The sequence below is a fragment of the Macrosteles quadrilineatus genome, unplaced genomic scaffold (genome assembly GCF_028750875.1).
Source record: "Macrosteles quadrilineatus isolate MER2022 unplaced genomic scaffold, UCM_ALF_1.0 Scaffold_2__2_contigs__length_208266976, whole genome shotgun sequence".
Taxonomy (NCBI): Eukaryota; Metazoa; Arthropoda; class Insecta; order Hemiptera; family Cicadellidae; genus Macrosteles; species Macrosteles quadrilineatus.
The window spans coordinates 13,078,117-13,092,193 of NW_026542595.1; the positions used below are offsets into that span (position 1 = coordinate 13,078,117).

Genomic DNA, 14,077 nt, shown 5'->3' on the forward strand with positions numbered 1-14,077 from the left:
ACTGTTTTGTAACATGCACTTTTTCTTTTATCGGCAAAACCTTTTGTTTAACACCTGCCATAACTGCCGGACACCTACTGTAATTTACTGTATGTTTAAGAATTCGGCACTGTTCAAAACTAAAAAAAAAAACTGTCCAAACGCACGAACAAAGATTTTTACTTGTTGACACAAAACCAGACGTAGTGACACTGACCTAGAGACAACGGTACTGTAACCACCTGCTAAGCTGTCTACGTGCAAGATGGATTCCCGGGACAATGGCAGTGTTAGGTGGGGGGTGTGTGAGGGACAGGTTGATGCAACGGGCAATGACCTTGTGGGGTGGTGAGGGGGGTGATGCCGCGGGACGGGACAGCGGCAGTGTTGGAAGGGGGTGGGGGTGGGGGTAGATGCAATGACGACTGCACAATGAAGTGCTCAAGGCCGTATCCAAAAATAGACTAATGAATACGTCTGTGATGCACTACATTGCAAGCATTGCTCATTTTAGCCATTTACACAAGGTTACTTTGTTGTTAGAGCGGAATTTTTTTTATGTTATATACGAGGTTTTAAAATATTTTGACGATAAATCCGAGGTTTTACCAATGCTTACACTTTAAGTTTGGCGGGACTTAGGCTTGAATGACGTTATATCCGTGTTGACGTTATGGCCAAGGCCGTAATAACCAAGTTGCACTGTACATACTTTTTTAATAAAAGATTTAAAATATTTTTGTCTATTATTTTTTTTTTGTTATTTAACCAGTCCATCATAAATCAGTAGGTATTTAAAAATGTTTAAAAAATCAGGTTAAAATGTGGAACTTGCATTTCCCGTTATGTATGAGAAGGGAAATCTCGCCTCGATCTCGTCTCAAAATTTATGAGATATAAAAAATCCCATCTCATCTCAAAATTTTATGACGAATAAAAAATCCCATCTCGTCTCGTCTCAAACTAAAAATCCAATCTCGTCCATCCCTATAATTGTTGCCCAAACCGCAAAATATGTTCATGGGTATTGCCACGGTTGCGGGAAACGATTATCGGCGTAGCCGATATAGTAAAATATGCTCACAGGTATTGCCGCGATTGCGAGAGACGATTGAAACTGGTGTCGCCGAAATTCAAAATATGCATGGTATTGTCGCGATCTTGGGAAACAATTATCGGTGTCGCCTAAACCGCAAAATATGCTCACTGATATTGCTGCGACCGCAGCTTGATAACTGGTCTCGCCTCACTGTTATTAATACTGTTTCAATATGTTGTATAAACTATTATTTCTTGGGAAAGTTTTGTTTTAAAGTTATAGTATCTAACTTACCAGTTATTAAAAAAATAAATAATACAATTTCTAACTTACTATTTTTGACGTACATATTTTAAATATATTAGTTAAATACATTATTTAATAAAAATAATGATTTCTTTTAAAAATCTTTAAAAGTTTGAGTTGATATAAAATGCTGTGATAAAGCTTAAAGTAGGGTTTCGATATTAGTTCTTAAAATTCAAAAAATTTTCTTGAATTCTCATGGAAAACTCCTTGAATTTTTCAAACCAGATTTAGTAGACACCCTGTACAGTGAAAAAGTATTGAGTGCAGTAAATAGTGTTTCTTCAAAGGGCTTGTAACAAACATTGCACAGGTCGAATTTGTAAAAATTGTTTGGAAGTACTCGAGTGTTGTTATCAATAGCAAGAAAGGTGCTTTACTCTCAACACTCCTCGAATGCAGCAAAGAAACTTACACTTATTTCCTGATTTGTATCGATTTGGTCAATATCTGCTTCAAGAGACCGTATAATATGTAGTCTCTGTCTTGTAATTTTCTGCATCAGTAACTTCATAGTCTTAGAGAGATTCTGGTCTTCAGATTTGTCATGGTGTTTCATCTGCAAAGAAAAGGCAAGGTAAAGTAGGTAGTGTACGCAACTCGTGTAAATAGTCATAACGACATTTGTAGAAGTTTTTAGATTTTTAGAAGTTTTCCTTTTGTGTCGTTAACACTATCTTTACCATACGGGATTGTTCCGTAAACTACAATTATGTGATAAACCATTTTTTTAGTTACCTATGTTTTTATAAATCCTACTAAATTATAAAATTCATAGTCAATCAGAAATCGTTCCAAGTAGAAGTAATTTTTTTGAATTTGTAAAAATTGTCCTCAATAATGCCGTATCCATATACAAGACTCTGTGTCATACAGGTGAATAAAAAGTCAAGACCCCCACATCTAATATTTTTTTAAGTAAATATACAGAAATACCTTCTTGGGGGTCGTGCAAACTTGGGAAGCGTAGAACCGGTATCCTCTGGCCCTAATTCGCATATATATATTTTTTTAGCGAATTTCCCTATAGGGAATATTAGCGAATTTCCCTATAGGGAATAAGCTATTACCGTAGGTCTCATGGTAAGACTTAGTCCCGGGACCGATTTACTTTTTCATTTTGATGTTCCTAGAAGCCAAAAACACCATCCGTTCAAATTCATATATATATATATATATATATATATATGTGTGTCCGTCAGCACGATAACTCGAGCAAAAATGGTCCGATTTCGATGAAATTTGGTACAAACGTGTAAACCTACGTTTATTCGAACGAGTTCGCGAGCCAGCATGATCGGACCATGGGAACGGGGTTTTATGGGGGGATTTATGGGGTAAAAATTGGTTTTTCTCATTTTTGACCCTCAAAACATAAAATTTCCCAAATTTCTTCTAGACCATTTTGAAGAGCTTAAAAAAACAAATAATTCAGTATATTGAAGTGTTTTTGTATGGTTATTGGTTACGGAGAAAATTATAAATTAAAAATTCCCATGTTATTCTTATGGAGAATAAGTAAACTTTTGTAGTTTGCTTGTTTATGCATATATTTGGATCAAACTTAGCCAATCGATTTATTTTATACTAAGCTGTTAATATTTTACTGAAAAACACACTTTATTACCCTGTAGGCAGCAAACCTAGGTACTCGTTAAACCTAATGTTATTTGAATAGATTTAATTGAAAATCAAATCAGGCAAATGGAAATTCGCTTAGTCTGCAGGTTTGCTGCGGCGGGGGTATTTTAGAGGTTGGCGGCCTCTTTTAACCTTGCATTTGGCCGTCCACATAGACTACAGATCTGTGTGTAGAACGTATACAGCGAAGCAAGGGGTAAGCCGGTACAGTACAAAGGTGAACTGTACTGATATAAAAGTTTGTGACAGTGACCAGGGTCCGAACCCACGACACTACTGCCTTGGGCCCGAAGTCCGCGACGCTACCAACTGAGCCACCGACTCACCAATAATAAGAATAATAGAATAATAGAAGTTTGGTTAGGTTAGGTTAGGTTAGATTATATAAACCCTGAATTTACGACCAGTGGCCGGGACCCCTACACTCTGCAAACTTAGCAGGAAGATTCATTTTATCAATGTAATGGTAATATTGGCTATTATTTTGGATAGAGAAGGGATAACGAACTCTGGTTTTCACCATTCTTTAGCTTATCCAAAAAATTTATAGACGTCGACATACATTCTGTGACGTTGACTAGCCATATAAGCTATATTATTCTATATCTTATTCTTATTACATCAACCTATAAACATTAACAATTCAATTTTTTATTTAACAGTATGATTTAAATTGGATTTCTGTAAATATTAAGTTTTTTTTCACCCATTCTAATGATAGTAAGTCCAATCTTCGGATCCGGATCCAAATTTTTCAAGATCTGGATCCAGATCCCGTACTGACATTTTAAACATTTTTGCCACCATTGGAAACATAATGTTTATTGTCATGTGGATTGCAGGAACCGTCTTCACAACACTACCCCTTTTATTTTGTTAACTTTAACTTTTATTAAGATGGATGTGTATTTAATATTCCTAGTGTTTTGGAGTGTGGCATCTTTAGGGAGATTGTGACTTATTCTTTTCACCCTATATACACTGGATTATAAGGCAAAACTAAATAAATACGTTAAATTTATTGTGCGAAAGAGGCCACACTCCTACCTACCCAAACCGAGGTGAAATATATGGGAGATAAATATAAACATTTCTTCAAGAACAGAGGCTCCATGTTCTTTTTGGATTATACACTATTTAAACTGGATAAAAGGCCAATACGTACGCTAAGTTTATGGGGAATTTCTGCAGGAACAAAGGCTCCGTACAAATCATTGGCATACCAGTCAAATTCTACTTACCCTGTTGTACAGAAAGCGCAGCCTGTAGCTGGTGTGGTGCTGATGTCTGCCAGAGTCATCAGTACTGCTGACCTCATCACTGTCATCCCCGGGTCTGCCTAGTCCTACTCCACTGTCACTCATGGTAGGAGGGGAGGTCGACCCAGCTGTGTGAAATGTTTCAGGGGAACTGGTCATGTCAGTAACCACAGGTACCAGATCTAGTGTCATTCTGCATAACAGATGGTTTATTGAATACAACATGAACATAGTGTAATCAGGTGCTATAACAATAACATTATGTGGCTTTTTATACTAAATAGTGGATCTTTTAGGCCTGGTGGACACAGAACTCCTGGATCAAACTTTAAGCATTTTTCCTGGTTTTCCTAACTGCAAAACCTGTTTTTCCTTGGTTGTGATTCATAGTTGTCAAGTGTACCTTTTTACTGTGGGTCTGCAGGTCATTGATATTTTGGGAACACTTTGCCTTCAAATAACAGACAATCTTCAGGTTTTAATTTTGTTTTATCGTTTTGTGGCGATCCAGTCCATTCCATTCATTATATTTTTTGCTGTGGCTGCCTGATGGCCGGCCGATGCCAGGAGCGTAGACAGCTATGCGCTGGGTGGATGAGTGCGCAAAAATTTTTGAATTTAGTTTTATCCAGTAGGAGAGGCCTATTATAGAATGTACTGCATCCCAGTCATTGTGGATGTAGTTTTACAAGAACCCAATAGATGGCAGCACGAAACAAAACTGTTAGTCGGCTCTCAGTATTGCCAAATGGAGGGAAAAAGCAGGGGCAAGTACCCGGATACACCATCAAAAAATATCGCAAAAAGGGGTCAACAAGCACAATTAATTTCGAGGTTAGATTCCTTCCACAATGCACAATTCATTATCGTTATTCTATTCCATGTCATTAATCCACGCCAAAATCCCAAACTACAATAAATTTGTAAAAGTCCCTACCACCGATAAAATAGTCTGAAAACAAATTATACCTGATTTAAGAATAAAACCGACACAATAAGCGACGAGCGAAACAACGTCTCAAGGCAGTGGCTAACCTCAAAATGGAATAATAGTTTGTGAACGGCATTTTGACGAGTATACTCAAAGCGCTAGCACACTAGAAAGCGATAATGGTGACGAGATTACTCGTCATGCGCAGCATACGTGTTAATGGGCAAAATATGATAAGAAGAATTAAAACTATACATTAGTGATATTCTCTAAGCTTCACAGTAATATATAGTACATATGTGTTACTAAAACCAGCTTACTGAAAAGTATTTCAAGACACAACTTAAAAATAAAAATTAACTATACCCTATATGTTTTCTCCTGTAATATTTCCTAATATTTAACTTTTGGTGTGAACTTTTGCGTGTGTCATGTAGGCTACTTATAGTTTTACCAATCTTTTTTTAACCCTTTGGTATCATATCAATAAACTCAATGAAAAACACACCTTTGTTTTTTCTGAGAAATGTCGGTGATTGTTTCTCCTCCTTGTTCCAGCGTCTTTACTTCCCCAGATGATTTTGACTCCTCTACAAACTGCTTAAGCATCTCACATTCTTCACTAGATTGTTCCAGCATTAGTGCATCTACAGCTGATTGCTTCAACACCTTTGAATCTTCAGTAGATTGCTTGAAGACCTTTGATTCTTCGGTGGATTTCTCTAACACTTGTGCCTCCTCGTATGAATGCTCCAACATCTTTACTTGTCCAGCTGAACAATTATTTCCATTGTCCTGAGAGTACAAAATTATTAAATGTTATTTGTTTGGTTTAAGGTCATTGAACTTGGAAAAATCTATTTTTTTGTCATAACTTAGTACATTTAAGCGCTTTTTCCCCTAACAGCTGTTGTCATAAATGCAAAAAGATAATAGTGCTGCCCAAACATAAGGTTAACAAGGGAAACTCCAGAGCCACTGGAGCGAAGCCCATAAGGATTTTTGAGATAAGAATATGTCTATATGTTAATCGGGAATGTGAGCTATCATCATACTAAATTTAAGCCCAATCTGACCAGTAGTTAATGCATGAGTGAACTTCAACACACAAACTTTCACATTTATAATACTAGTATATGATATTAGTGGCTAAGCACCTATATAAACATGACTATACTTTGTTATGATAATTTAGTTATTACAGTACTGTATTTTCATTGAACATACCAACAAATTTTCAGTAGCAGCTGACTCATCAATAGTCTTGATCTGTTCATCAATTTTTCTGAGTTTTTCATTTCGCTCTGCTACAGACTGAGTTCTGTTTTTCAGTTCAGTCTCCAGTTTGGCAAGAGCCTCTTTCTGAAATTATTGAATTTATATCAAGTTTATTAAAAACTTCACAACATCAACAATTTTACATTGTAGTTTGGATGTATCAAAGCCGAATTCCGAATCCACTGGACCAAAAAAAAAAAAAAAATAATCATAATAATTGAGATCAAATCAGCTTGATTCAAGAATGGAATTTCACATTTTTAGTTGCCTCCTGTTTTGCCTGAGTTATCACAACCTGTTTGTTCATTCAAGGTAGTAAAAGTAATAGATTTAAGATTAAAATCCTAAAGTTTTTTGTTTTCTTGTGTACAGTATGTGCTTGTTTGACGTTGTTGAGAGTTCGGCGTCAAGGATTTGTTAACATCGATTGAATTGGTTTTGAATAGAGTAAATTAATGATAGTGAGAACTGATTTAAAAATAGATTCTAAATTTTCTTTGATAACAATTGTACTAAGATTCAAGATTCGAGACTCTGATTTTCATGATTCGTACTTGAGGCATATCGCGATCTTGCACAGAGCTTTGCCCAGAACTATTTAAAAATAAAAAGCATTCTTGTTGTGGATGTTTTACTAATCTCAATCCTCAGTGAAGATACTGTAGTTAGCTTGAAGTGGCCATTATACATGGGAGTCCATAACATTTAACAATTATTATTCCATTATAGTTAGGCTGCGTGAAATTTAACCTTTCCTATAACAATTGCTTCTTCCTGGCTGATGTATCATGGTGAACATCCTGCTTCAACTACAACAGCAATATCCTCAGTCCTGAAGTTTCATCAATCTATAGAATATCGACCAAACAATACTCTAGGTTAATAAAATATTTGTAATTTTACAGTAAAAACTCAGTAAAATGAACCCTCTCTAAATAGTTGAGGACTTAGTTAAACATAAAATAAGTTCAGATAAAAAGACAAGTAAACCTACTTTAATGACATACAAAAGTTGTATTAGTCATTTCATTACCTTATTAGGTGTTGGTTTATGGTTCTATTTTTAATGATAAGATATTCCTCTTACTAGAACATATATATTATAAAATAAAAAAAAATCAACATAACTATGTACTTGTCAGCTAAACTGAAGGAAAAGTAAACCAATTTTAAAAAAGTAACAGATACAAAGTTACTAACTACAATGTACTAACATGGTGATTTATGATTTCTCCAACAACTCCTTCCTTGAGAGCAGAAGTGAGTGAGGCCCAGCAGTCAGGAGAAGTAGGAGGACTGGCGGGATGGAAAGTGAGGTCCATCCAACACAGCCCTTCACAGAACTTCTCTGCAGCCAATACCTGGGTCACAAACACAAATTATACACATCATATGTTACAAAACATTTCTTTTGTGTTTGTGGTCTCTTGTTCCTTTTAATTTCAGTTTCATACAATATTTCATTTATGAATAGGTGAAGAAACTGTACAAAGTAATGAATGAATGAATGAATGATATTTATTGGCATGTAATATACAGAATTTAAAGGATGTAGGCGATTTGTCATGAATGAAATTCAAGGTCGGCTAAAACAAACTGTAATATTTTACAATTGAGGATGGATAATCCAATTATTGATTAATGCGAGGTCTGTTAAGAGGGGGTCTACTATACATTGTTCATCAAAGAGTATCTTTCTTATCAATCTATATGTTGGATTATTTTTAGGTCACAATTTTTTTTTTTTTTTTTTACAGTGAACACATTTCACATTTTTTAAATCATAAAAAAATGCAACAGCTCAACAATAATTAAAAAAAACTACACTTTTTTATTTCTTCAGAGTTAAGTTAACTCTCTTGTCAACTTCAAGATATATTTCTAATCTGCCTATGCTTTATCAATATACAGGGTGAACCTTGTGTAAGGTGTCCACTATTAATTTTAGACAAATATTTGGTCTCACAATGAAGGAATAAAAATGAACCAAACCAACCCTAAAAAATGTTTTTATTATCTTGAAATTAGGATCTTTAAGTTGAAATTATCTGTTTGTATTTTACAATTGTGAGATTTGAACTTACCAACCACTGGTACATCCTCCATTTTTGGGGGAAAATGTTTTTTTTATTTCATCATTGTGAGACCAAATGTTTCTCTGAAATCAATAGTAGACGCCCTAGTAGAAGTAGTATAATATAAGATTCACCCTGTAGAATTAATATAAAAGTTGGAAATATTAAATATCTTCTGTATATTACTTTTTGAGTTGCCATATCTCCATTTACTTGTCATTCCGCAGCAAAAATATCACCGCAAATCGATCTATAATACTAATTCCCTAAGGAATTTCTTGTGTACAGCAAAACTATTATATTTATGGATCGTTTTTTATGATTGAGGTGTCAAATTAAAGTGATTTCTCTGTAGAAGTCATGGAATAATTTTGATCACCCTCAGTTGAATGTGATTTGCCCGATTGGACTTTATTTAAGTTTCAATGTTATTATTATGGAAGAAAGATTTTGTTGGATTTGTGTCCCTTGTGATTTATCTAAATTGTCATTACATTTAAATAAACAGCAGCTGTTTAAGGAAATATTTCTGTGAAATCTCCGTGAGGATAACGGGATACCGTCTAGTAATACCAAAATACAAATTTAATGAGACTACATATTTAGTTATATTGTTTTCAGGTAACAATGAAACTAATAGTTTAATATTTAGGTAAAATAATAAAAAGTCTAATAAGGTATACCAATGAAATATATGCAGTATACAAAATGAAATAAAATAAAATACATTGTGATTATGAAATGTACTTACGCCAAGTGGTTTGATATTTCGCTCAGGCAACCTAAAATTGTTATTCAGGCAGAGTATTTCCTCTATCTTTTCCGCAACAATGTCTTTAAACTCATTCTTTTTCAAATCAATGTCACGTTTGACTTCATTCAGGGCTTGTTGTTCTATCGTTATCTAAAGGAAAAGTAAATAAAACAAATAAATAAAAGGTCTACTAAGTACATACATATAAAATAAATAAAACATAAATATGAAACTATTCAGATTACCAGAAAAAAACAAAAAACTAAAATAACAAACAAAAAGCATCAAAGCTATTTTAGGGGAAAAAGGGTTCAAATTATTTTATGAGAGATAGATGATCTGAGGAATACAAGGAGAGTTACTACGGTACAAGAAATTAAAAGATATTCCCCAAGTGCAAAACAAAAAAACCGGTACATTTTTTTTCTTGGAGGTGAAATCAAGTTGCTGTGTCTGCCAGCATTTCTAACTTGCTTCAAGTTGAGCTGGTCTAGAGCCCCCCATACACAAGCGAGCAAGCCTTTTTTTCGTCCTAGGACGCTAGGCAAGAGCCCGGAATTGTTTTTCACATTACTTTAGGCTAGACCTAGGGGTTACGGCATTATCACTTAGATCAAATCCATTGGTGATTTGACGAGATTTGAACCCGGGACCCCAGGAACTGGAGTCCTGCGCTCTAACCACTAGGCCAACTCGATGCCCAACACATTTGTCAAACACGCTCGCGAACATGCTCGGTGTTTATGACAGACGATCAAGCATGCTCGCCAACACGTTTCCCGCTACCGCCCAGTACTCTTGTTTCTCTCGCACTGTGACAGTCAAGTTGTGTTTATTTATTAAAATTTAATATTTAATATTGGCTTCGAAACAGGAACCGGTTCAGTCACATGTCTCTGTTAACAGAACTAGCATCAAACAAACCAAATGATTATGAATACTATAAATAAATACCCCCGCCGCAGCAAACCTTCAGACTAAGCGAATTTCCATTTACCTTATTTGATTTTCAATTAATTCTATTTAAAAAACATTAGGTTTAACAAGTACCTAGATTTGCTGCTACAGCGAAGGTAATAAAGTGTGTTTTTTAGTAGAATATTAATAGCTAAGTATAAAGTAAATAAATTTACCAAGTTTGATCCAAATATATCCATAAACAAACAAACTAAAACAGTTTAATTATTCTCCTTAACATGGACAATTTAAATTTAAATTTTTTTGCATATCCCCGTAACTAATAACCATAAAAAGACACTTCAATATACTAATTTATTTGTTTTTTGAGTGCCTTTTAGAGAGAAATTGGGTAATTTTATGGTTTTGTGAGTTAAAAATTAGAAACATTATCCCACCTTCCACCTTCAAGCCAAATTTCTTGAAAATCAGACAAAAAATGACTCAATTTATCGTGTTCATGGACGTATATACAGGGTGTTCATAAAAGGTGGGGACATAATTTACGTAGTGATTCCTTGGATCAAAATAAAATGAAAATCAAAAGTTATTTTTTTTTCAAAATCACTTTTCAGATATCTGTCATTTTGCATTTTTTACATAACATTTTTATCTTTGGCTTTTCTCAACCGATCTTTATGAAACATGGTAAGAATGTTAAGGTAGAACAGACCCATGTTAGAAAAAAATAATATTGATTCAACTTAAAATTTTAAAATAGCGGCCATTTTAACTTTTTAAACTTATATTACAAATAAATAAAGGCTGATTTTATGAAAATATTTCAAGAACACGTTTATTTATCATTTTTTATTCCCTATCAAACTATAACAAATTTAAAAAGATCAAATAAGAAATAGCTGAAATATTACGACTTTTAGATGTAAAATGGGGCAAACCTGACTACAGCTGTAGCTTGTAGCTTAGCCTAATTAACTTTATGGACCTTAATACTACCCCATTTTACAACTGAAAATCATAATGTTTCAGCTATTTCTTATTCAATCTGTTTGAACTTGATCTCGTTTGATAGGGAATTAAAAATGCTAAATAAAAGTGTTCTTGACATTTTTTCATAAAATCAGCCCTTTTTAGTAGGTATCATAAGTTTAAAAAGTTAAAATGGCCGCAATTTTGAAATTGTTTGAATGAAGATGATTTTTTTTCTAAAATAGGTCTCTTCTATCTCGACACACATACAAAGTTTCAAAAAACTCGGTTGAACAAATTCAAAGATAAAAATGTTTATGTAAAAATATACAAAGTGACAGATATCTGGTTAACGAAGCGATTTTGGAAACTATTTGAATCATGATTTTCTCTTTATTTTGAATCACAACGTAAATTATGTCCCTGCCTTTTTTGAAGACCCTGTATAAGTCTATAAATATATATATGTCCAAAATATACGTATAAATATACATGTATAAAAAATTGGTTTATATATTTATAAATAAACGACCAGTGTTTTTAGCCGCTAGTGATAGCAAAATGAAAAAGTATATTGGTCCCGGGCCCGGGCCCAGGTCTTACCGTGCCACCTACAGTAATAGCTTCTTCCCTATAGCGAAATTCGCTAAAATTACCTGAGGATAACTGGACTATTTCAAAGACATTCTCGGACGTATTTGTCATACAAGTTTTACATGTACCCTGGCGAACATGATGGTCATCCCCACAGACGGGTGAGCATGTTCGTGTTGGTGCTCGGGATCGCCGGGTCCGACGAGCCGAGCGCCGAGCCCAACATGCTCGCCAGTAGGAAAGCTCGCAGACCCCATACACGGGCGAGCATGTTCGACGCAACACCGTCGCGAACATGCTCGCCCGTGTATGGGGGGCTTAAAAGGTGTAACTGTACTTTTCATGCTAATTTCATTGACAATTTGCCCCAGTCACACAGCTACTGGTGTAATAATAATATATCGATTGCACAATCATTTTAAAATATATGGATAGAAAGTTATTATTGATATATTTCACCAAAATACATGACAAAATGATTCTTTGATATTATGATAACAGTTTCTAAAGAAATTAGCATTACAAACAGCATGGACGGGGATGTGGTCTTACCGCAGCAATCTCCTCATCTCTCTCACACTGCAGCAGTTGTCTGTTCTTGTCCAGTTCTGCCTCCTTGTGTCGTAGAGAGGCTAGGTTAGCGGCCTGGTGCTGTTGTAGTTTCTGCCAGTCCTCGGCCAGCCGCTTGTATTGTGCCTCATACGCTTCCTCCATCTGCTGCCTCTCCTGCCAACCAGAGGTACATAAAATAACTTTCTATAAATGGTAATAAATAACAGTGCCTACAGTAGAAATCCAACCAACTGAACCCTACTTATCTTAATTAGCTTTTTTTTAAGTAAACCCCACCATCATTCATAGTTTAAGTTTGTAAGTCAATTGACTATCCAAATCACCTATTATCCAAATGATTTTGAGTGAAAAAAAAATTGAAATATACAAATTAGGAAAATAACAACGAGAGCACGGGTAGTGATAATATGCCGTTCCGTGACTATGGCAACATAAATTAAAGCCTGTGCTGTTACCCTCCCACAGGGAACTATAGGTCATACCCCCCTTCCCGGCCTACTTGCACCAGTGACTACCGCCACAGAAAACGTACTACTATAACCCAGAATGCCAACCGCATGGTAAAAAGCATTAAGCGGTTTGAGAGAGCTTTGCCTGTCAATCCGTAGGCAGCGCCACCAGCGTTGCTATGCTATTGCATGGCAACGCTGATGGCTCTGCCTACGGATTGACAGGCAAAGCTCTCTCAAACCGCTTAATGCTTTTTACCATGCGGTTGGCATTCTGGGTTATAGTAGTACGTTTTCTGTGCTACCGCTCTTCTAGTGTTCTATTAGCTAGATTAGCTGTGTTCATATAATGTGACATATACATTTTGCTTACTTTTTATTTATTACATTTATTAACTTTGTAAGTAAAATTGAGTTTGTTTAAACGTATGGTGATTTTTTTCTTATTTTCCTTGGTACAAAAACACACATCCACACAACACACAGCCACACAACAAACAAAGTGTTGAAAATACATATTGTAGACTGTAGTCTTATTGTATCTATTGTAGACTGTATTGTCAAGTGATTTTGTTTTCTGATAAAGTAGTAAAGCACAGTTACGAACCTAAAGGTTCATTCTCAAGGAATTCAACAAATTGTTGCAAGAAAAAAGTGCTAATTACCTATTTAGTACCCAGGGTCCCATCCCAATAAATCACTTTGTCCCGACCATACTCTATCTAACTTGGTGAAGCAAAACTTTTATATGCCTAGTAAATGATTACAGATATGTTATGATAAGGCAAGAGAGGTATCTTCATCCAGGAATGCATTCTTAAATTAAAGTAAATGAAGTTATAAGTTGTACAGATACAAAGCTAATAAGTGTATACTTTAATATGAACAACAATGAAATTATATTTCAATGAGGATAACCAGTAACATTTTATACTATACCATGCAAACAGTTTACAATATTTCTATCAAACATAATTATACCTGCTTGCCCACATTTTACATGACAGATGGACAGGAATGTGTGTATCAATATTAAATGTGACCCTATACCTGCTCCAGTTGTTTCTGAGCCAACTCCAGTGCCTCTCTTTTCATCTGCTGTTCCTTCTCCCAGTCTTGCTCTTTCTCTGCTTGCTCAATCTGATAACAAAAATATATCATACGTAAGAGAAAACACCTCTTTCACACAAATTTCTGAGAGGATTTTGTCACTTGGAAAATTACGGTACCATGTCTCTGTTATGACATTAACAAGACAAGTATTTGATTCACTGAGATTTTCAAACATTGATCTTTATCAACGAATGCAAAA

General features: G+C 35.0%; 1 protein-coding gene across 1 annotated transcript in view; it reads right to left on the reverse strand.

Annotated features, from left to right (window-relative positions):
- Positions 1 to 14,077, reverse strand: part of LOC128985930 (kinesin-like protein Klp98A) — a 60,996-nt gene that overhangs the window by 9,066 nt on the left and 37,853 nt on the right. The window contains exons 13-20 of the mRNA XM_054405921.1: positions 13,816 to 13,905; positions 12,296 to 12,469; positions 9,260 to 9,412; positions 7,648 to 7,794; positions 6,383 to 6,517; positions 5,664 to 5,950; positions 4,207 to 4,417; positions 1,740 to 1,883 (exon numbers count right to left, since the gene is read on the reverse strand). Of these exons, the coding sequence (XP_054261896.1) occupies positions 1,740 to 1,883; positions 4,207 to 4,417; positions 5,664 to 5,950; positions 6,383 to 6,517; positions 7,648 to 7,794; positions 9,260 to 9,412; positions 12,296 to 12,469; positions 13,816 to 13,905 (1,341 nt within the window). The remainder of the gene's footprint in view (positions 1 to 1,739; positions 1,884 to 4,206; positions 4,418 to 5,663; positions 5,951 to 6,382; positions 6,518 to 7,647; positions 7,795 to 9,259; positions 9,413 to 12,295; positions 12,470 to 13,815; positions 13,906 to 14,077) is intronic.